This window comes from Haemorhous mexicanus, chromosome 7, assembly GCF_027477595.1.
Source record: "Haemorhous mexicanus isolate bHaeMex1 chromosome 7, bHaeMex1.pri, whole genome shotgun sequence".
NCBI classification, from domain to species: Eukaryota; Metazoa; Chordata; class Aves; order Passeriformes; family Fringillidae; genus Haemorhous; species Haemorhous mexicanus.
In genome coordinates this window covers 37,350,423-37,372,408 of record NC_082347.1, presented here as the reverse complement: position 1 = coordinate 37,372,408, position 21,986 = coordinate 37,350,423, and the positions used below count along the sequence as shown (strand labels likewise).

General features: G+C 45.4%; 1 protein-coding gene across 2 annotated transcripts; it reads left to right on the top strand.

Moving 5' to 3' along the window:
• Positions 1-1,157: 1,157 nt before the first annotated feature.
• RGS10 (regulator of G protein signaling 10) lies at positions 1,158-21,885 on the top strand. Of its 2 annotated transcripts, XM_059852059.1 has the most exons (6): positions 1,168-1,260; positions 2,081-2,282; positions 6,697-6,815; positions 8,221-8,307; positions 15,096-15,239; positions 18,559-21,885. In XM_059852059.1, the coding sequence occupies exons 2-6, from the start codon at positions 2,264-2,266 to the stop codon at positions 18,703-18,705; spliced, it is 516 nt and encodes a 171-aa protein (XP_059708042.1). In that variant the 5' UTR covers positions 1,168-1,260; positions 2,081-2,263; the 3' UTR covers positions 18,706-21,885. The 2 variants fall into 2 exon arrangements, with proteins under 2 accessions (XP_059708041.1, XP_059708042.1); XM_059852058.1 differs by lacking the exon at positions 2,081-2,282 and having other exon boundaries at positions 1,158-1,260.
• The last annotated feature ends 101 nt before the right edge of the window (positions 21,886-21,986 follow it).

The following is a 21,986-nucleotide window of genomic DNA, read 5'->3' as shown; positions in this document are numbered from 1 at the left end:
GTGCAGCTGCTGCACAGTTCCCTCAGCAGAACAGCAAACTCGTATTTTTTTAATCCACCCCAAGAGCCAAGAAATCTTCACCAGCTAACACAGCTTTTGGCCCCGGTGCTGAAGGCAGAGGTCCAGGGGGTGCAGGCCAAATCCCTTCAGCTGGAAGGTATTGTGCTGTTGTTTATTTTGGAAGCACAGATGCAATTGATTCTTGTGTTCAGTCTTCTGGTGTCACCAGTTCCCAGGAATGAGATCTTGGCCTTGTGCATATAAATGGAAAATATCCATAATTTTCAGTGAGATGGGGAGCCCATCCAAGTTCTCTCTGTGAACGGAGCTTCTTAGCAATGTGTTACTGTGCCTTCAGGATGGGATTTGGCTGAGGTGGAAATAAAACAACTGTTGACTTGTCTGCTAGCAGTGGTTTCTGTGATTTTTTGTGTATTAGTGATATTTCCAATGGGATTTAAGCGCTCCCATTGTCTCCCACTACTGTTTTGCTGAGGTAATTGTCTGTTTGATGGCTCGCAGCTTTGTCAGAATCACACAAACTTCTCACATGCTGGATTTTTGAGCAAATATGTTGGTAAAAACATTATTTCTGAAAGTGAAAGTACTTTTGTTAGAATTGTAATTGCGCTTTTCTGTTCAGAAATAATTGTCCTTTGAAATGTTTGAAGAGCAAAGGAGTCACTCCAACATAAAAAGCTTGGCATATCTATTCTGGTATGACAGGAGATAATTTCAAAAATTTCCCCATCTTGGGGAAGTGTTTTTGCTTCTTGCACCTGCTCTAAGGTGGCTAAAGCAAGGAAGACAGGAGGGTGGCTGGTGGCTAATGTCGGGCGGGGACAGGGACACTGCTATCCCGTGTCCCCGAGCACGATGACAGGAGCAGTCATGGTTGAGGAGCAGGAGGCTTGAGCCGGGCAGAGTTAGAGGCGGGATGGATGAGCAGGGTGCGGGCGCACGGCGATAACCGCAGGGCTGTGGGAGCGGGGGCGGCGTGGCTCGGGCTGAGCAGGGGAAGGCTGCGAGGGGGCCAAGCCCCGGCGGTGCCACGTTGCACGGGAGGTCCCCGCTCCCCGGGCTCCGCGGGCTCGGCGGGCGCGGCGGGGCCGGGCAGGTGCGGGGCTGGCGCCGCTCCCCGGGCGGGGCGGGGCGGGGCGGGGCAGCGCGGCCGCCCTCGGGCTCGGCAGCGGGGCCGAGCGGCGCCCGGGATGTTCAACCGGGCCGTGAGCCGGCTCAGCAGGAAGCGGCCACCCTCAGGTAACGGGGACGGGGCGGCGACCCCCGGGTGAGCCCGCGGCCGCTTCCGCCGGGGGAAGCGCCGGGCCGGGCTGCGCTGCCCGCGGCCCCGCCGGGGGAAACGCGGGGCTCACGGCGGTCCCTGGGCCCCGCCGGCGCTCGGGGCCGGGGCTGGGGCTGCTCGGTGACCGCTCCGCTCCGCAGCGGGGCCGCGGGGCCGCGGGGGATGCGCGCCCGGGGCGCTTCCCGCTGAGCGCGGAAGAGGGAACTGGGCTCTGCTCGGGCTTGTGCCTCGGCAGCCGAGTTTGAGTCGGAACTGCCGCTGTTACCGGGGCCGAGGCGACAGCCCGGACATCAGAGCGTGGTTGTTCGAGCTCCAAATTGACTTTGAGGAGTTTGACTTTGGAGTTTGCCTTTGGAGGGTTCAAGCTGGAATGGAGATTTCCAGGCAGTAATAATGTAGGACATCGCGGATCCCTCTGTTGACAGGCGCTGTAACGCGGTTGTGTGTTTTGTATCCCCGATGCTGCGAGTCTGTCGGTTCCGAGGGGTGATGTCTGATACCTGTCACTGCTGAGGCATTTGGGGCAACAGTTGCAATCGCCAAATCCTAGAAAATAACACTGTGTTTTATGGTGCGCAGGAAGAAGTTGCAATCTTTCTAAGAAAAGCCAAATGAGATCTTTGTCTAGAGTTGTTTGGGTTTTCTGGGGTTTTTTTGGGTTGGGGTTTTTTTGGGGGGGTGTGGAGGGGGGAGGGGGAGACTGGGAGGGGGTATTTTAAAGGCTATATGTCTGGTGAACACTTCCAGAGATGCTACAAAAGAGGAACGTCCCTTTAGTTTCCTTCCTTATAGTTAAAAGTGGAATCCAGTAGCCATCTGTTGCTAGAGACAGTCAAAAGAGGATGTTGAAGCTCGTGCTCTGAACACCCCACGCGTGAGAGGACAGCTCTGCTGTAGCAAAAAGGTCTAAAATTCAGCTGCTGCTAGGAAAAAAACTGTTGTGCGAGGATTCATCCGCTGATGCTTGGATACATGGAAAGTAAGGGAATTTTCCCTTTTCAGTTGCTTGCTAATGAAGTTTCCCACTGTTTCATACCTTGGATTTATTAATTCCAGACTGATGATTGTTGCTGGGTAGACATTCTGGTGATTGTAGGACAAGACAAGGTACTCAGAGTGTTTTTAAAGTAATATTAAAGGCTCATGCAGATTTATGATCCAGGTGAATGAGGCGAGGACTGGTCAGAAGTTCTTCAAAAAGAAATGGAAGTGGCTTTTCCTGTTGTACATCCATGCTTAAATATGGAGTGAGGAATGTGCTGCTTGCATGGTGCTTTTGTCATTGTGAGTGTTTGTGTGGCTGCTGTTTGTCCGGGGGTGTGTGGGCAGGAGATGGGCAGAACAGGCGGCTGGGAAGGGATGTGCTCAGCAGGACTCTGTGAAGGGTGTGAGTCTGTGCTGCTCGATATGGGGCCATAAAGGCCACGGTATCAACAGCTGGAGAGTGGCAGCAGCTTGGGAAACGGCTGCAGTGGGCAGTGCTTGGGGAGGCAGGGTGATCAGCGTGGCTAACTCAGTTAGCTGTGTCTGAATCACTCCGTTTGATGGGTTCCCGCAGGTTTCGCTCTTTGTGCTTGTCAGAAACAAGGGCCAGGACTGTGAGTTCTGACCTGCAAAGTTGTATATATTGTATTGACACCTCCTGGGATTTCAGTCCAAGTTCCTGTTTGGAGGATGCAAATATTTGGCATTTTTTGATAGCACTCTTCAGCTGATAACTGTGGCGTTCTTAGCGCTGCACTTACCGTTGTGCCGCGCACAAAGAGCCTTTATCTGCAGCCTGCTGCTGCAGTGCCATTGTGTGATGGGAAGGCAGCTTCTGCGAGCTTTCCCTCTAAAATAATGCTCCAGATAATGCAACTGCCTGCTTGCTGGCTGAGCATGGAGTGCTCTGAAGAATGGTGCTGTTAAAAGAAGCACTTAATCATTTGCTGCGTTGGTAGGAGCAGCTGGCTGCTCCCCGCACGCCCTGCGAGCCGTGGTGGCTCTGAAGCAGATTTCCAACTCAGTGGAAAGTTTGCTTCAGCAGAAACTCTTACAACTGTGTGTGCTGCTCTGCTGTTCATGCCTTGCTGCCTTTCTCTGCCTCTTGCTTCCTAAACCATGCAAAAGGCAGCAGGCTCTGCTCTGAAATTTAATTAGCATGTGATAATGTAATTAATGAACTGTAATGTAAGAAATGTAGTTGGCTTATTTATCATCTGATGCGTATTCTGTGTGTTACTTTGACAGAAATATTGGTGGGAGAACTGCCATTTTGGAGTGCCCTTTGTGATGCACAAAATTATCTCCCAGTTTTTAGTAACAGCAAATGTCTGCCTTCCTCATTTAAATGATCATACAGATGTATGTACATTTGGGTTCTTGTTAATCAATGGGATCAAACTTGTTGTTTCCAAGGCTATATTACTTAACTTTGTCAGCAGATGATTTTAAGAGGAGAAAGTTGTCTTTCTATAAATATCCGAGATAAATAGGTGTCAGAAGGATCATTCCTGTAACTACACTGCTGTATTTCCTCCTCAAATGAATTTTTTTCAGACTCATTAATTTGCACTTCAGTGAAAGTATCATTTTTAAGGTGATTTAGTAATAGAGATAGATTTGGGGATCAGCTTCTGGAGTCATTTGTGGGGAAAACCTCTTTCCTATCTTTTAAAAAAAATTCTGAAAATCACATATTAAATCTGCTACATGAAACCAGGATGTGGAGCGGGAAGTTATGATCCTGACTGAGGGGATGTCAGCTCAATTTGTATTAGAATAAATGCTGGTGATGGCATATTTAATGGGGTATAATAAAAATACCCAGCAATTTTAATAGCCTCATAAAATTTCAGGGTGTTTCCTACTGTCATTTGCAGCCTGTTTATGTTTGTGCTGAAGGGGAGTGTTGATGTTTTGTGGTGGCTGCAGAGGAACACTGGACAATAACAGGGCTCAGCCTGGTGTCCCCAGCCTTGGGTGGGCAGTGCTGGGAGCTGTAGGATGGGCTGAGCTGGGATTGCACCTTGGTGGCAGCCAGAGCTGCCCAGCACCTGAGACATCCCTCAGCCTCTGCTCTGGGGACATAAATGAGGCCAGGGATAAATGGAATAAATGAGGCCAGGGGTAAATGGAAGGGTTGCAATGGACAGACAACCCTTGTCTCTGTACCACGATGCTTTTTGGCTTGTGGGGAGCTGGTTAAGTGAGGAAATAAACTGAGTGATAGTCTGTGCAAGGCTCAGCAGAATGGACACTAGGACACTCGTGCAGGTCCTCCCTTCAGAACCAAATTCTGGGTTTGAAGTTAAGGCTGTAGGAGAAGAATGCAGGGAGAAGGGGAGTAGAGGGAGTAGGGTTTGGAGGCTGACAAGGAGGAGAGGGGGCAGAACATGAGTGGAGGGGTAGAGCTGGGCTGTGCTGGGTGGGCTGGGAGTGAGAGGAAAATGTGGAAAATGATGAACAGGGAGGATAGAGAATGGCCAACAGTAAAATGAAGATCAGTCAAAGCAGCAGAAGAGAAGCAAATTGATGTATTCTGGTTTTCTGGAAGGACTTTTTCTGGCCTTTGCTCTCCAAATTTTTATTTTTTAGGTTTTCAAGGTCCTGGGTCTGCATTGGCTCATTGAAACACCTGCTTTTACCACTAAGTAATCATTAGTGTCCACTTCAGATTTGGCTGGAAAAGAGACACTGGAAATCAAATGTTCCCCCTTTCTGTTGTGTGCTAAGTGGGGGAATGGCCTGGTTCTGCAGCCACCAGCAGCTGCCCACCAGAGCTGCCATCCCTCTCCCAGGTGAGCAGCACATCCCAGCTGCTCAGAGGGCTTTGTGCTCTGCTGCAACACACTTGGCCATTCCCACTCAAATCTCACAGATTTTACTGAGATTAGATGCCCAAATACTTTGAGTCAGGTTTCTAAAACAAAATTTTTTCAAGTGCTAATCAAGAACCACATCCTTTTGCACGAAGGGGGGCAAACTGAGGCGGTGTTGGCTCGCTGTGCTCCTGTCACATGTGGAGGCTGCAGCTGTGGTTAGGAGACAATCCTTAGGCTCTGGCTCCTGACCTTTAAGCTTGCAGAGAGTTTCTAGAACAAAATCCCCTCCCTATCAAGGCAGGAGAGATGTTCATTCTTTAGAGCAGTTGGTGAAACAAGCAGACTCACTCCACAGGTCCCTGCCAGCCGAAGCTCAGGAGCCTCTGCTGTCATGCCAATATTCTGTAGGGCTTTAACCCCAGCTTTAATTCCAGCCACCAGCTGGAAAGGGCATCTGCTTGTGTGTATTTAAATACAATCATATATATGTGTGTATTTCTGCAGAGAGAGTTTTTTGAGATACTTAGTGAGGATGAGTTTCATGGTGAAAGGAGGGTTTTTAAAAGCAGAGCTTAAGCAGAACCAGATCCAGATTTCCAGCAAGTTGGTAGGGAGAAATGAAGGAGTTATAAATAGAAGCTCTCCTGGTTGCAGTAAGAGTTTTGTGCATCTCTCCAGTGCACAGTGACCTGAAGTACAGCTCTTATCCTTCTGACTTCCCCCCTGTGTTCCCAGGGCATTTTGTGTGTGAGAGGAGAGGAGGCTGAGCACTTTATGCCTGTGTTAGAGTTTGTCAGATGAGCAATAACATTCCTGGAGTTTTTCCAAGTAATAGGGTTTCTGAAGGGTTTTTTGCCAGCCTCGAATGAAATGCACTTGTTCCTGGGATAGAGAAAATAGGAATTGTATTCCATCTTTGCTGTCTGTGAGGAGGCTGGCTGGCAGATCAGGTGTGGGCACAGTCCAGTACACCTTATAAAAGAAGAGTTTCAGGGCTTGGAAACAGTAAAATCACCCTCTTGCCCAAAACCAGGCTGACTTAGCTGGAGTGATGCTCTTCTGCTGGGTGTATTTCCTCCCACTGGACAGGATTAATATCTTGGACTGGTTCTCCTTCTAAACAAACCATCATTTTTTCTTTCTCTCTCTGCTTTTACCGAGCATCCAGCTTCCAGTGATGATTCTCTTCTTAAAAATAAGTTTCACATGTGTGACTGGCCAGAAGTTCCTTTAGAGAAGCCAACACTGTTGACAGTGCCAGAGCAAAATATGGACATTGGTGTGGTCATTGTGTTCCCCAGGCAGGAGGTGCTTGAACCCCTCTAAAGCAGTGACAGTGCCTCCTTACATACTCATGAATTATGTGGCTGTAAGGCCTTTTTGCCTCCTTACAGGCAAAGCAGAATTCAAGTGTCTGTATGTGTGTGTGTTCATTTTCAGTTTTATGTGTATTTTTAAAGGAGTTTCTTTTAAAGAGAGCAGCTGAAATCAGGAGTGCAGGGGGAAATGGAGGAGACATCCAGGTGGCTGGTACTTGTCTTTTTCTAAAGAAGATGCTGTTTTGTCCATTTTATTTTTTTTTTCCAGAGATAAATGATGGTGAGGGCCACCCAAGCAGCAGCCACCAAGCCTTGAAAGGAACCTCGAGATGGGCCACGTCACTGGAGAACCTGCTCGAAGACCCGGAGGGAGTCAAACGCTTTAGGGTCGATATATTAAATATGGATAGTCACATAGAGCAACATTCAGGGTTTGAGGCAGAATGAGCCTCAGCATGAAGGGTGCAGCTGTGCCAGCACTGTGAGCAGAGGCACACATCCCTCTAGAGCTGGAGCTGTGCCACTGGTAGGGTTTCTGAGGTGGCACCTTTTGCCCCCTGCCACTGCAGCCTGTGCTCAAAAGGCACTGGCAAGGCTTTTGGCTGCACCTTCCTGATGGGATCTGTCCTCTCTTGCAAGGATGAACAAGGTCCTGTTGGATAACCTGCAGTCCCTGAGCCACTGATCCCTCCTGCCAGGCATTATTTATCACTGAGATCCTGGGCTCTCACTTCTCACACGTTGTCCTTAAGCCATGAGTTACCAGGAGCCCTCTGATGACTCTGTGGCTCTTGCTCTGTGTTTAGCAGCTCCACTGAAAATATTCCCTTTCAGTTTACTACAAAGTGTGGGCTGGTGCAGCTCAAAATGGCTTGAAGTTTAATTAGGTGAGGGTGGTGAGTTGGTGTTTCAAGGCCTTCTTGCCATGCTAGAGGTAAGAATAGGAACTGCCTACTTCAAAGTGCTTCTGCCATGCTGTACTGATAAAATGCACTGGGATAAAATGGTTTCCTGCCAGACTGGTTTGAAAAAGTGAGGTAAACAAGAATAACAAAATGCTGATTTTAAATTCTTAAAAAAACAAACATACAAGTAATCTTGGTGCTGTTTAATTCCTGGCATTACTTAGTAACACTTGAAAGAGAAAACTGATGATCTCAGAGCTATAAAAGTTTCAGTCATTATATTTCATAAATAAATTTAATGTACATTTTTTCCCCTTTGAAGGCATGCATCTCTTTTGGAGGAATGGGCTGTGTTTAATCAGCACAGAGAGCACAGCTACATCTTCTGATTCAGTCTGTCTAAGTGAATTTATTGCCACTGATGATCCCATTTAGAAATGCTTTTATTTGTAGAGATTTTACTCATTACAAAAGTCAGAAAGATACTGCATGAGAATCCCAAGTGATTTGTGACTCTCATTAAAATGGTTCATTTTACTCACCTGGGAATGAATTCATCTCTTTTTGGATTTCCCTTTGAGCAGTGGCTGTGAGAGTGCTCGAGTTATTTAAGGCAGGCTGAAGAAGCTGTTCCTGTTAGTTACTGATATGGTCAGAGATTAGATGGAGCCCATCCTCCTCCTGGAATGTGCTCTCAAAGAGCAGAATATCAGAGTGTTCCATATCAGCCCTGCAGCTGCACAAATGCAGTGCTTCTGTGGCCCTGGGCAAACCCATGGTAAAGTTAGTTGTAGGCAGCTTCTGGTCCTAACAGCTGTAGCAGGAAGAGGGAAAAGCAGCTGAGAAATGGATCCTAACCTTTGTGTGTTTGTTCTTATTTTTTCTAGGAATTTTTAAAGAAAGAATTTAGCGAAGAAAATGTTTTGTTCTGGTTAGCATGTGAAGAATTTAAGAAAACACAGGGAAAAAAGCAGGTATGTTTCCTAAATAAATTCTGCTTGTCAACAAAGGTTACTTAGCAAAGCTGGAGCTAAAACATCTCTGTTGCATAATGTGCTTTGTGTGAATGCAAATAAATATATTTGAAGAAATTGCACTAAAATTATCCTGGTGGAATTGTTTGGAAACAAAGCCATTTCTATTTCAAATCAAAACAAAGTGCTGGAATTGTCAAGTTTCCCATGTTTTGAAAACTGAAGTGTTTGTAGTTTCTAGGGAGTAGCAAAAGTTTTATTAATTCAGTGATGTTGCATCATCTTGTTTGCAAATATCAAGATATTTCATTCAGAACTTTTTTAGAGCACAGCAGCTTTTAGCTGGAAATTTACACCACTGTGCTATCTTAGTGGAACATAAAAATAACATATGGCCCAAACAAAAATATTTTACAGCACCAAAATGAAACATTTTGCCTTATCAAATTACAAGTTACAAAACATAAAGGGTCTGTTTAAACTTTTTTCCTTAAATATTTATCCAAATTGATGCATATCTGCAGAGTCTTGTCATTTTGATGGCAGCTCTACCTTTCTAGTAGGAAATATTCTATTGGAAAATTTTTCAACCAGGCACCTTCAGTAAGTTGGTTTTTTTTCCACTGCTTGGATCTTGGCTTACGTTGAAATCCACCAGGAACACAGGATCCATTTTCACATTTAGACTTTGAAGCCCGTAGAGTCAGGCCTAAAATATGTGCCATGTTTTGTTTGCTTGTTTCTCAAAATGTTTTTGTGTCTGGCTTTTTGTTTGTTTTCTTGTTTTCTTGAGAAATTTCAAATTTATCTGCTCTTTAAGAGCTCATTCTGTGAGTATGAAATTAAGTAGTATCAAAACTCTGAGTATCTCTGTCCTTGAGTGTCAGATTGCTAAAGCTTTCTTTCCCTGAAATCCCACTTTTATGCTTTTTACCTGAGTGCAGCTCTTGTTGCCAAAGGGCACATTTGGCACCATGAAGAGGTGAGAGTGGGAAAATGCCATTAAACCTCTTCCAAGTGAATCACAGAATCCCTGGGATGGAAGAGACCTTCAAGATCACTGAGTCCAGCCCAGCCCAACAGCTCACCTAACCCTGGCACCCAGTGCCACATCCAGGCTTTGTTAAACACACCCAGGGATGGGGACTCCACCACCTCCCCAGGCAGCCATTCCAGAACTTTATCACCCTTTTCTGTGAAAAACTTTTTCCTGATATCCAGCCTGTATTTCCCTTGAGGCTGTGTGCTCTGGTTGTGTCAGTGCTGCTGGAGACAGAGCCCAGCCCCAGCTGAGCACAGGCACCTTTCAGGAGCTGTGAGAGTGATGGGGGCACCCCTGAGTCTCCTTTTCTCCAGGCTGAGCACCCCCAGCTCCCTCAGGGGTTCCTCTCAGGGTTTGTGTTCCCAGCCCCTCTCCAGCCTCGCTGTCCCCTCTGGATGTGCTCAGTGTCCCAAGGTCCTTCCCAAGCTGAGGGGCCAGAGCTGGGCACAGCACTCCAGGTGTGCCCTCCCCAGTGCCCAGGGCAGGGCACAGTGACCTCCCTGCTCCTGCTGCCACTCCATCCCTGACACAGACCAGGAGCCCTTGGCCTTCCTGGCCCCCAGGGCTCACTGCTGGCTCCTGTCCAGCTGCTGCCCACCAGTGCCCCCAGGTCCCTTTGTGCCTGGGCACTGCAGGGGTTATTGTGGCCAAAGTGCAGGACTGGGCACTTGGATTGATCAAACTTCATCCTGTCAGACTCTGCCCATCCATCCAACCCTTCCAGTCTCCCTGCAGAGCCCTCCTACCTTCCAACAGATGGACACACTCCCAGCTCAGGGTCAGCTGCAGATTTACTGATGAAATTAATTTCTTTTATTTATGAAATTTACTGGTGAAATCTCAATCCCCTCATCCATGTCATCAATAAAGATATTGACCAGAGCTGGCCCCAGCACAGAGCCCTGAGGGACACCCCTGGTGCCTGGCTGCAGCACCATCCCCACCCCTCTCTGGCCCATCCAGCCAGGTTTGAACCCAGCACAGAGTGCTCCTGTCCCAGCCCTGGGCTGCAGCTTTCCCAGGAGTGTGCTGTGGGATTGCATGTGCTTGGAGGAACCCCAGGAGTGCCCAGGAGTAGGAATCAGATGGCAGAGCTGGGCTAGGAGAGGTTAGGAAGTGCAGGTGTAAGAGGGCTGTGTCCAGACTGCAGGTTCCTCTCTTAAGGTCAGTCAAATATTGTCAGCTTAAACAGTTTCCCAGCAGATTTTCAACGACAAAAAAATTTCCCTGTCTTTCCAAACAATGTATTTTGGGTAGGGGAGTCTACTTTCTGTAAATATCCTGTGTTTTGCATTGAAAAAAAATTCCCCTCAAAACAATTTTGCTGGGTTTAGCTGTATTTTTGGGGTATTGATAAATCCATAAAAATACAACAATACTATTTTTTTTTTTGCAAGAAGAGGGAAATGTTCAATTTGTCTGCGAACTTTGTAACATTTAGTAATTCCAGTTTTGTGTATTCAGCTGCTTCCCTCCCTCATTAAGGTCCAGGAATACAGAAAGTCTTGAGGAAAGAACAACCAGTCAGTTGACTTCTCTGTGAAGTCCCACGTTTTCAGTGGGATAATAATCCTATTTTCCCTTGCTAAATAATTTCCATATTTCTAGCTGGTTTAGGATTACTAATTTAGGATGCCAGTAGAGAAAATGTTAAAGTGATGTACAGGGATAGGAGCTTGGTGAATCCTTCAATGAATTGCCAAATGAATGGACAGAGATTTACCTGGGTTCTCTTTGGGTTAATTATCCAGTACCAGTCCTTCCATAGAGTGGTCAGCCTGGAGTCTGGGGTTGCCCAAATTATTAAAACTGCCTGAATAAATGTGCTTTAGAATGACACAGACTTACAGTAAATTTTTGTAGCTACTGCTTATGGGTGGCTTTGTTTAGATAATTTACAAAGCTAGGAAAAGCACTAAAAATAGAAATCTTTCCAGTGTTTATGGTAGCATGAAGTGTGGATTTTTCTTCTGAAAGTGACTCTTGCAGAAGTCCCTCTGCATCTCTCCATTGTGCACACAGCATTCTAAAAACAGTCTTTCACTTGTTTTGTAGCTCATTTCTCCTTCAAACTGGTTTCCCACACAGATTAGCTCACAGGCACTGAGGCTCTTGGTCAGATGAAGCTGATATCAATTCCACCCAGATTGGAGAGAGTCCAGGGCAGGCCACAGAGATGCTCCAAGAGCTGAAGTAGCTCTGCTCTGGAGCCAGGCTGGGAGAGCTGGAGTGCTCAGCCTGGGCAAGAGAAGGCTCCAGGGAGACTTTCCAGTGCCTAAAGGGGCCTGAAGGGAGCTGGGGAGGGACTTTGGACACAGGAATGGAGGGACAGGACAAGGAAATCGACAATGTCAAACTGACAGAGGAGAAGTTTAGATAAAGAGGAAATGTCTTTATGGAATAAAGAGAAGGAAATTCTTTCATGTGAGGGTGGTGACACACTGGAACTGGTTTCCCAGAGAGGTGATCAATGCCCCATCCTTGGAAACGTTCAGTGCCAGGCTGGATGGGGCTCTGAGCCATCTGATTTAGTTGGAGATGTCCCCTGTCCCTGCAGGGGGTTAGAAGTAGCTGAGTGAGGGACTTCAAAAAGTAATTTCAAACTTCCTTTCCTTCAAAATTACTTTAAAGTTATTTCAAACCCAAACCATTCCATGATTCCATGAATGGGATTCTCTCCCCCCTATTTTTAAAGGATGAGAGAAACTTTTCATTACTTGAGGTGAGAGCTCTGGCCTGGGGCTCTGCTTGGTCAGTCTAAACTTGCCCGAAGGTCAGCACATGAGCAGTGGGTTAAGCATCCCTTGTGCCAGGGATATTTCTTGTTATCCTTTCTGTGCCAGCCTGGGGCAGTGTTTGGGTTTGTACAGGCTGCTGTTCCATCAGAGTGGATGATTCAGGGAGCAGGGGAGATCTTTGGCAGCAGCAGAGTGAGACAGCTAAAAAAAATTCCAACAAAATACAAACAGCAAAAAAAGGATATTCCTTTAAAATTGAAGTTAAAATACAGATTTAATGTTTGGTGAAGCTTGAGAAAGAAATGGGGTCAAGTCCACTCGTAGCAGTCAGTTCTGCTGCCACCCATGTGGCCCTTGTGTTAGGGCATGTATTTAATTACTGAAATGGGAGTGGTGGGGATAAGGGAATAAAATTTAACTTTAAGTATTTTGTTGGAGTTAGTCATATGTTGTTGCATTTGAGACTGTTAATGAAATAAACAACATGTCAGTCGTGCTGCTTCCCAGGGTTTCAATGTTTCTCCTCTTGCAGCCGAGCTTCAAAAATAAATTACAGATTGTAATAAATGCTTCCAACAACAGGGAGTGTTTTCAGCTATTGCTAAAACCCAGCAAAATGTCCATGTTGAAGTTTTGTAGGGGATGATTCCAGAACAAAGTCCTGTACATTCAGGGGTTTCTTCTGTTGCTTCCCATGTGGTATGTAGCAAGGGTTTAGCAGGGCTGGGTAATGCTGCACAGCTGCTGAGTGCTGGAGCCTGGTCTGCAGAGCATCTGGGGCTCCCATTCACCTCCTTTGGGAGCCACACATGCTTGGGAGCTGAGCTTGACCTTAGGAAAGGAAGTGGGGAGGAATACTGGATCCCCTGGAAATAGCGAGGGGGTGCTCTAGGCAGAACTTCGTCTGGCAGGGACACTGGGGAGAGAACACAGATGGAACTGGGGACTGCCAGCAATCCTTTAATAACCACCTGTGAAGAAGATCCCAGTTTAAGAGCTGTTTCAGTTCCAGAGTCCCCTGAGCTGAGGCTTTCGTTTCAGGCTGATGCAGAGCACAGAATGTCACCGAGTGAACAGGGACAATCTCTGCCTCCTCCACCTGAACCTGGCTCTGCCTGAGTGACATTTGGGGGGTGTATGAGCACGCTGGCAGCTTTAACTGTTCTTTCTTTTTAAAGCAAATTATAAGCTGTAGTTAATCAGCTGCTGTGCTGCTGAAGCACAGAGGTAGCAGAGCAGTTCTATTTACAGCAGAACCTGTAACCTTCAGCTGAGCACTTCCAAATTTCCCCAGAGCTGTAAAGCCAGGTCCTCTGTGTCTCTGCAATGGCCTCTTCTCCCTACCACAGCTCTTTCACTTCCTTTCTTTGTTATTCTTCCTCACAAAATCCAAAGAGCCTCCTTGTTTCAGCAGCCTCCCACACAGTCCTGTTGTTCCTCTCCGTGCTCTCTAAACTTCCTCACGGTTACTTCTAGTTTTGTGTTCCCCCTCCAGCCTCCCTCTGCTCTTTCTCTGCAGTGCCCAGCTTGCTCCTGTGTCCTTGGGCAAGCAGCACCTTGTGCTGGGGCTGGTGAGGAGCTGCATCTGCCTTGATGAGCCAGCAGCAAAGAACATCCTGGCAGTTCAGAGCAGAGAACTTCTGACTGCAGCTTTCCCCTTGGTGCTTGTGCTGCTTCTCCTCTCCTTTTCTTTTCTCCTGCTGGTTTTCTATCGACTCAGCAGGAGGGTAATTTTTTTCTCAGTCCTCTGCCCCTCTCTCAAGTATGGTATGAATTGGACAGCAGGCTCAAAAGTCATTTGGGTGGGACTGGCAATAGAATTGCTCATGCAATAACAGCTGAAGGTCCCTTTGCTGTGCCCTCATTAGGACATTGATTTTGCCACTTGTAGCAGTCACACCTTTGATCCCTTGGATTAATTGGTCATTTAGAACAGAAGTGGCTGACCCAGTCCTCCCTGAGCTGTGAAGCAAGTTGGAAATTGTTAAAAACACTTCATTGTGACCTAATGCCCTGGACACGTAATGTTCTACCCACCAGAGGAATAATGAGTTTTAAAAAGGAATTCTAGAGCCTGGGTGTCCCCTTCAGCAGTGAGAGAGCCCCAGCTCTTTAGGCTTCCTGAATGCCCAAGCAGATGCAGCTTTTCTTCTAAATACCCCTGAGTGTAAATGTACCCCAGCTGTAAAACCTGGAAGGAATTCTGAGACTCCTGCATGGGCAGGATTTAAATGCTTCCCTCTTCAAGCCCCATTCCCATCAAAGGCACAGCCCTTTGGCTGCTGTGGAGCTGAGGTTGCTCATTAGGGGGACCCTGGGGAGTGCCCAGGATGGCCCAGAGCAGCTGCTGCTGGCTGGCTCTCAGCATGCAGAATTCAGACTGCAGCAGGGGCTTGGCTCTTGCCTGGCTTGGTTCTCTTCTCCCTCTCTGGCTTCCTCTCATCCAACCATCTGTTAAGGGGCCTGTCCTAGAACTTCAGGGGATTGTGGCCACTCACTGCTTTGAAGCTTGGTGGGGTCAAGATGTTATTGCTGGTACTGGTTTGACAAGGGAAGAGCTCTGAAATAGGGCAAATACCAACAAAGAGCTTTATGCAGGTCAGGCCCTGATTTACCAACTCTCAGAGGCTATTGAGAGTCTTATCTTTGCCAATTAGCCAAGCTGTTGGTGTTTCCTTAATTTGTTTTCTTCACTTTATTTTCCCTTGTACTAACTTCCCAGTTTTTCTTCCTCTGGGTTTCTTGCCCATACTGATGACCTGTTAGGAAAATCATTTGTCTCAAAAGCAAAGACAGTCGATGATGCTGAGCATCCAGTTTTACACTGGCTGCTGAGATTCAAGCATCCCAACCTGCTCAATTCTGGCAGCTTTCACTGATCCCAGTGTAGCTTTTGGCCTGCAGGGGTGTTCCTCTTCCACTACAAATGACCACACACAAGTGAGATAAACCTGATGCAGAGAACATTCCCACAGCAAATAATTCTTTCAATAAATGTCCTTTTGCAGATGCAGGAAAAAGCTAAAGAGATTTACATGACTTTCCTGTCCAGCAAAGCTTCCTCCCAAGTCAATGTTGAAGGGCAGTCCCGTCTGAGTGAGACCATCCTGGAGACACCTCACCCTCTCATGTTCCAGAAGCTCCAGGACCAGGTAAAGTTATTTATTTCAATAACACAGTTTCATTCATTTTTGGCTGGTTTTAGTGAACTCTGCTTTCTAGCCATGGTTGTACAGGTAAGCACAGAGCTGGGCTGTCCATGTTGGGGATATTAATGCAGCTGCTCTGAGATACTCCAGGTTCTTGGCCCCATCTCACTACAACCAATTAATTAAGAAACTCAATAAAATCATTCTAATTCCAGCTCGGGACTTTCCTGGAAAACTGGCTGGAGTTTTCTCCAGGGTTCCTGCGTGGGTAGCTTGAGAATCACCCTGACTAACTCAGTGCCTTTGTTTTCCTGTGTATTCACTTGTTCTGAGTCATTGCTGATGTTTGTTTCTGTAGTTGCCCCTGGTTTCCTTGAGAGCTCAAATTTCTTCATTTTACTTTGCTTTGGTATTTATCTTGATATGAATGTAGCACAATTTTCTGAAAACTCCTGCACTTCTGCAACGTGCAAGACTTAGAGGAGTTGGTCTCTGCTTTGCCTTTCCCTAAAGAACTTGGGAGGTCTGGTAGAAATTAGAAATTTTGCAGGCATGTCTTCAGGTGGTAAATTTTCTTGCTATTCAGCTGATTTCAAAGCATAAGTTATGAAGTGAGTCATTCTTATCTGTAGCTTTCCAGCACTTGCAGTACTATTTTTAATTCCTGTACCATCCTCAGGACTACCTGTATTTTCCATTTGGCACTTTCCTTTTGTGGAGAAACAGCTCAGTGATTTAAACAGTGTTTTCAGCCCATTTCAATCAGGTATTGAAGGCACTGGCTGGGGCACTTGGAGGGGTCTGAGGAGCAAAGGCTCTGCTGTTTTTCAGGCAGATTCCAAGACATTAGCAGGGGAAATACATGAAATGTAATTTCAATGTGAAGAAAAAGAGTTTTTAATAGAAAAAGGGGAAGAGGAGGACCTGTTCTGGTAGATCTGAGCACTGCAGTTCAGGGTGAGTGACTGTAAGAGTGAAGCTGGAGAGAATACTGGAGTTAAAATATTTGCTGTTTTGTAAATGACAGACACATGGAGAGCCAAAGATCAGTAACACCTGAACTGGAAACACACTGGGCTAGTGGTAGAGGAATCCCTCTAGTGTGGGAAGAAAATCTGTGAGCTTTTAAAAACAAATGCAGAGCATTTATGGGTCATTGCAAGTTTCCAGGGCTTGAAGCTACTGTTTATTGCTGTTAGATAATGGCTCAGAAGAGTTATGGTCTTCTCCAGTTTTCAATCCTTATAAAGTTATGAAGAGTGGTGTAATTTGTTCTCTGAAGAGCAGTGTTGAGCACTGCTGGCACTGTGGGTCTGCAGGAGAAAAAGGCAGAGCTGGAAGGCCACAGTCTGGTAACAGGAGCTTCAGTTCTGCAGAGAGCTCCTGGTTTAACTGGGGACACTGGTGGGGTGTGGCTGCTGCCCGTGGGGTGGCCCCAGCTGCCCCCAGGCCATTGGTTTGTGCTGGATGGAGTGGGGTGAGATGCTTCCCAGAAATCCTTGTGGGGTAAATGCTCCTGCTCCCCAAAGCAGTGGGAGGAGGAGGGAGGGAGGGGGAAGAGTGGGTTCTGCTTTGGCACACGATTGTGAACTCTGCTCTGTGTATTTGGCTGGCCAGACTGCAGAAGATCTTCATCTTCAATGCTCTTTTTCTCTGGGAGATGCTTTAAGTGACACCAGGAACAAGAGGGGTCTAAGTTCTTAACACAGGCATGATGTTTCAACAGGAAATGTCTTCCTTACAATTTTTTTTTTCCCCTTGAGCTGGTTGGATAAATTTAATTATGTTGTAGTTAGTCAGTGCCAGGAGGGATAATTTGACTTTGCTTAACTCAGGAAGAGTTCAGACCCTGAAGATCAGGCTCTACTCAGAGTGGGTGTTTTGGGATTTTTTTTCATATTTCAATATGTATCTTAAAGAATAATATTTCCACAATTTTAGGCAATAGCTTAAATATTTCAATATGTAAACAAACACTGGTGAGTAAAATCCAGTAAATTACTGGTTAGTAATTTCCTCGTAAGGGAGCTATTTCAGCAAATGCACAGACAAGAACAGTCAAATTTTAGGTGTTTCCCTGTACCTGTCCAGGTTCCTTGAGGATGTGAAATGAAAAAACAGTTTGAGATTGGTTTTTTCCTCCTAGCAGAGAGTTGTGTTAGCTGACTGTACTATCAGTTAGAAGTGGGGCCTGTGAAGGTAAAGATGAGTTATCCACACATGGAGCAGCCACATCTGCAGGTGAGAATCCAGAAATTTGTCTTGGAAATTCAGTTATTCTGAGTATCAAAAAAAAAAAAAAAATCTGTCCTGAAACATGACTCAGAGAGGTTCCACCAGTGAAATAATAGGCTGAGGGTGAGGCTGGCTCTGGTTTTGCCTCAATTATAGTTTTGAAGTTTACTTTTTTCCCTTCCCCTCTGTTTCAACACCAAGCAAAATATAGTCCTGCCCTTGACACCTGAACAGAATCCAGGCTCCTCTCCCAACCCTTTTGTTTTCAGAAAACTCCAAGAGTTGTAGGGTTTTTTCCTTTGTCTGCAGTGGGTATAAATAGAAGAGCAGGAGTTATGCTGAGGGATGAGCCTGAACTCAAGCCCTGGGAGAGAAAAGCTGTACTTGGGGCTGACTTGGTGTTTCCATGCTGGCTGTGATGAGCTCTTGGCCTGGTGAAAAGTGTAATTACACAAATTTAATCCACCAGCAATTTAAACCCACATTTTAACTGGAAAAACACATCTGTCCCAGGTCAGCTCTTCGTGGCAGGTTCCTGCAACATTTCTCATCTGGCCTGGGACCAGAGTTGGCAATTTGTCTAACAAGGGAGGGAAGGTTGGTGAAGGTTTAAGGAATATTGGCTAAACCAGCTCTTTCAGTATTTGTGTAAATTATTTAGAGGCTTTCCTTAGTTATACATGCAGCCATAAATGTCCATAGAAGGTACTTCTCCTCCTTCAGAGCTCTGCTTTGTGCCTCTGAGTGCCTTCCAGACACCTGCCAGGAGGATCTGAGCATCTCCTCCCTGAGCCAGGCATGGCACCTCCCACCTTCAGCATTAGGTGTGCAAAGCTGGCTATTGTGAAAAGTGTAATTTGATTTTTAAACTAATGTGGATGTTACTGCCAGGCTGTGACCACAGAACCAACATTGTCTGCTGCGTGCTGCCCCTGGGAGAGCTGCAAATGTATTTTTTTAAAATGTAATGCTCTAGTACAGACAGAACATTGCACAGGCAGTACATTGGAATTAAAGCATCCTTCTCGTTGAAAAATCTCATTTTACTGAGCTCATTTGCTTTGTATTCTTTCCCCACTCTTCCCAGATATTCAGCCTCATGAAATATGACAGCTACAGCCGCTTCCTGAAGTCAGACATCTTCCTAAACCACAAGAAGAGTGAGGAGCAAGAGGAGAACTCACCAGAGGCTCAGACTGCAGCTAAAAGAGCATCAAGAATTTACAACACATGAGGCACAATGGATCTCCTCAGGAGAGGCCATACAATAAGGAAATTACACTCAGGAACAGTCTAGGTTTATAGCAGCTGCATTTAGGGCTTGGAAAGCTCAGAACCTTTTTAGGAGATACTTACCTTCTTAATTGCTTGAATGACTAATTGTTTTGCATGATAGCTATTAACCAAGCACCCATGGAAGGACTGTTCCCCAGCTAAAAGGCTGAGGTATTCCTCCCTAGCATGAATTGCCTTTCATACTTCACAAGTTAAAATGCTTTCAATTCTTTGATTTTCCTTTGTGAGGCATCTTGGTGATGAGAAATGGGAGATAGCGTGGTTGGGTTTTTATTTTTGCCTTGTAATTTTTATTTGGGACTAGATTTTACATCCTGAACTGCTGGGAGAAGCAGCTGAGGAGAACATTTCACATTAGTTTGTGGGTGAGTCATTCACAGCAAATTTAATCATAAAGGGAAAGCATCTTTCAGGGTAGAACCCAATCCCTTCCTGTGTGACTTTGTTCTTTCAGGGTGATGTCTGTTTTGCTTTGCCTTTATTGCTGAATCAAAACACTTCCCTAGTAATGATTTTCATTTTTGTATCTCCTAAATTTCCCCCTTTTTTTGCAGTAGACAATCACCTTCTTCAGAGGATGGGCTAGCCTCTATTCCCTTGGGAGCCAAGGCTCTAAAAGAGGCAGAATCTCTGAGGAACTCCTGACTGCCATTGGGAAATGTGACAGCAAATAAGTAAATGTCCCTCTCAGGGCACACTGGTCCCAGCCAAGCTTGGCTTTGTCCCTCATACCAGTGTGACATCAGATGCTGCTATCAGGAAGCATCTGGTCTCTCCCAGGTCTCCTGACCAACCCTGCTCTGTGCAGCAACAGTGCTTTGGCAATGGACCAACAAACCCAATCTGGTTTTGTTTTACTCATTTTTTTTTCCTGCTAAAATCACCCTGCTGAGTTTTTGGGGTTTTTCTTGTTTGTTTTTTTTTTTTTTTTGCCTCACTCAAATATTTCAGGGTTTCCTAATTGTGATTTTGGAGAGCTGCAGTGGAACAGGGAGTTGGGTTTGGGGTTCAGCCACCCTCACATCAAGCTCCAGAGCAAGGGGAATTTATTTCTGCCCTGTGCAATCGAAGATTGGTGGAGAAAGACATTCCCAATGAGCATTCCATGTTGTCCTGGGAATGTGTCAGCACTGCAAAGCACATTTTGGCACAGAGTTTTTCATGTGTTCATGTATTTTTTGATTAATCCACTGCAGTGTTACTAAATTGCAGTTTAAGCTGGGAAAGTGTATTAGCTACTTGCTCTATTTACAAGCTTCACAGCTGTAGTCTGGCTGTTTCCCACTCTCTCATTATTTACTCTTCCATTTTTTGCACTGCTTGTCTTGAACTTTTGTTTATGTGCTGGCTAATCTAAATGCACAGTTAGCTTTTGAACATTTTGTACTTTTTTTTTTTTTTTGTCAGAAAGGCCAGATATGTTTCATACATTACTGTCATGATCAATGTTTAAAAATCTAAGTCTAGTTTGTCATTTTTTGAGAATGCAAACTCACTTGGTAGACTTGAGTATTTCTTTTAACTCTGAGCCACTCTTGCAGGTATTGTGTAAAGAAAATTGTTTCCGTGGGCTTTTCCCTGGTTAAAAGTGGGGATGGAAGTTCTGATTCCTCCCCAAGAGCTCCATGCCCTGATCATTTTTAGGAAATCAAAAGAAGAGGTCAGTGCCTCCACAATATGCATGTTGTAAGGTGTAATTCTTATGCACTGAGTTAATGTTCTTTTTATGCTCTTGGAAGATTTAATGGTGAAGTCCTATTACTTCAGGCACTTTCAGTGGTATTTGACCTCATGCTTAAGCTGTATTTCCATGTTTTACTGAATAAGAATGAACTAAACATGTGCATGCATCTTTTTTTTTCCCTTTTTTTCCTCTCTGCTGGGGCCTTGGAAATGGGACCATCCAGTTCTGGACTTGCCAACAATTTGTAATCTCAGGATTACCTCTTTTGAAAATCCACTGTAAAAACAAAACTCTTAATGACTACCACAGCAGAGGACAGAACTTCTGATAGCATTGAAGCCCTTGGGAGTGGGCAGCTTAACCAGTTTAGGACCTGGGATTTGTATTTTCCCAGTGTTTGCTGCATTAGTCTGATTGATACTGAAAAATTCAGCATGGGGACATTCATGGGAGAGGTGCAGAACGAGCTCTTACCACATTCATCACATGGATGCACAGTAGATTCATTTTTAATCATATTGATTTTAAAAATGCATGAGCAAGGGAGGAGAGTCTTCGACTATCATGTTTTAAAAGGGTAATAACAGAAAACAAAACCAGGAGCCTTATGAACAAAGGTGGGGTGTTAAAGAGAGACAATAACTTTGTTGCTGCTTATGAACAACCCTTTCCTTGGCAATATGTTCCCTTTCAGGTACTGTCCTTGCTTGCTCAGAGCAAATGCCCCACATGAGCAGACACAAAGGTGCTTTACACTACCACAGGATGAAAGTTACTGAAATGGAAATGGATCTTTCAGCAGCATCTCCAATCCCATCATGTTTATTTCAATACCTATTATGTACTTTAACCCACAAAATTCTTAATCCTCGAGCTGCTCTTTCACCTCAGAGGTAAAAAGTTGATTGCACCATTCTTGTCGTGGTGCCTGGGTTTCTTTGATTTCTCTACAACACCAACAAGTAGACTTGCAATGTGCAGAAAGAAAAGGTGTTTTTCCTATTCCTTAGATTATCTGCATTTTTCACTAAAAGGGCAATCAAATTAAACCCATGCAAGCAGATGTCTGTAACTGCAATTTGTGTATATGTGGGGAAAATTGTTATTACTACAAACTTGCTCCTGGAAGTAGGTGACACTTGCTCCACGTGGCACAGAACAAATCACACAGACAAAAAGAACTGTTTCCTTAGGAGTAAATCCCTCATTCTAGGAGCTGTAAACATTGCATCCAACCTCAGGCTGTAAGTGGGTGCTCAGAGTTGCTTTATGTAGAGATTAAAGATAGGATCTCTCCCTTTCATAGAACTTACACTGAAGGTATGAGCACACAAAACAAGCCAGAGAAGTTTCATGCCTGATTGCATGCCTTAAACTCTACCCTATTTTGTGTTTCTCAGCTAAAAAATAAAAATATCCTAGAAATAGACCAAATCTGTGTGCTGGCAGGTGTTTTATGTTCTGAGCAGAGTTTGGGTTGAGATGGCTTCATGTCCCATAATCCCATTTTCAGCTCTCACAGTTTACACTCTGCC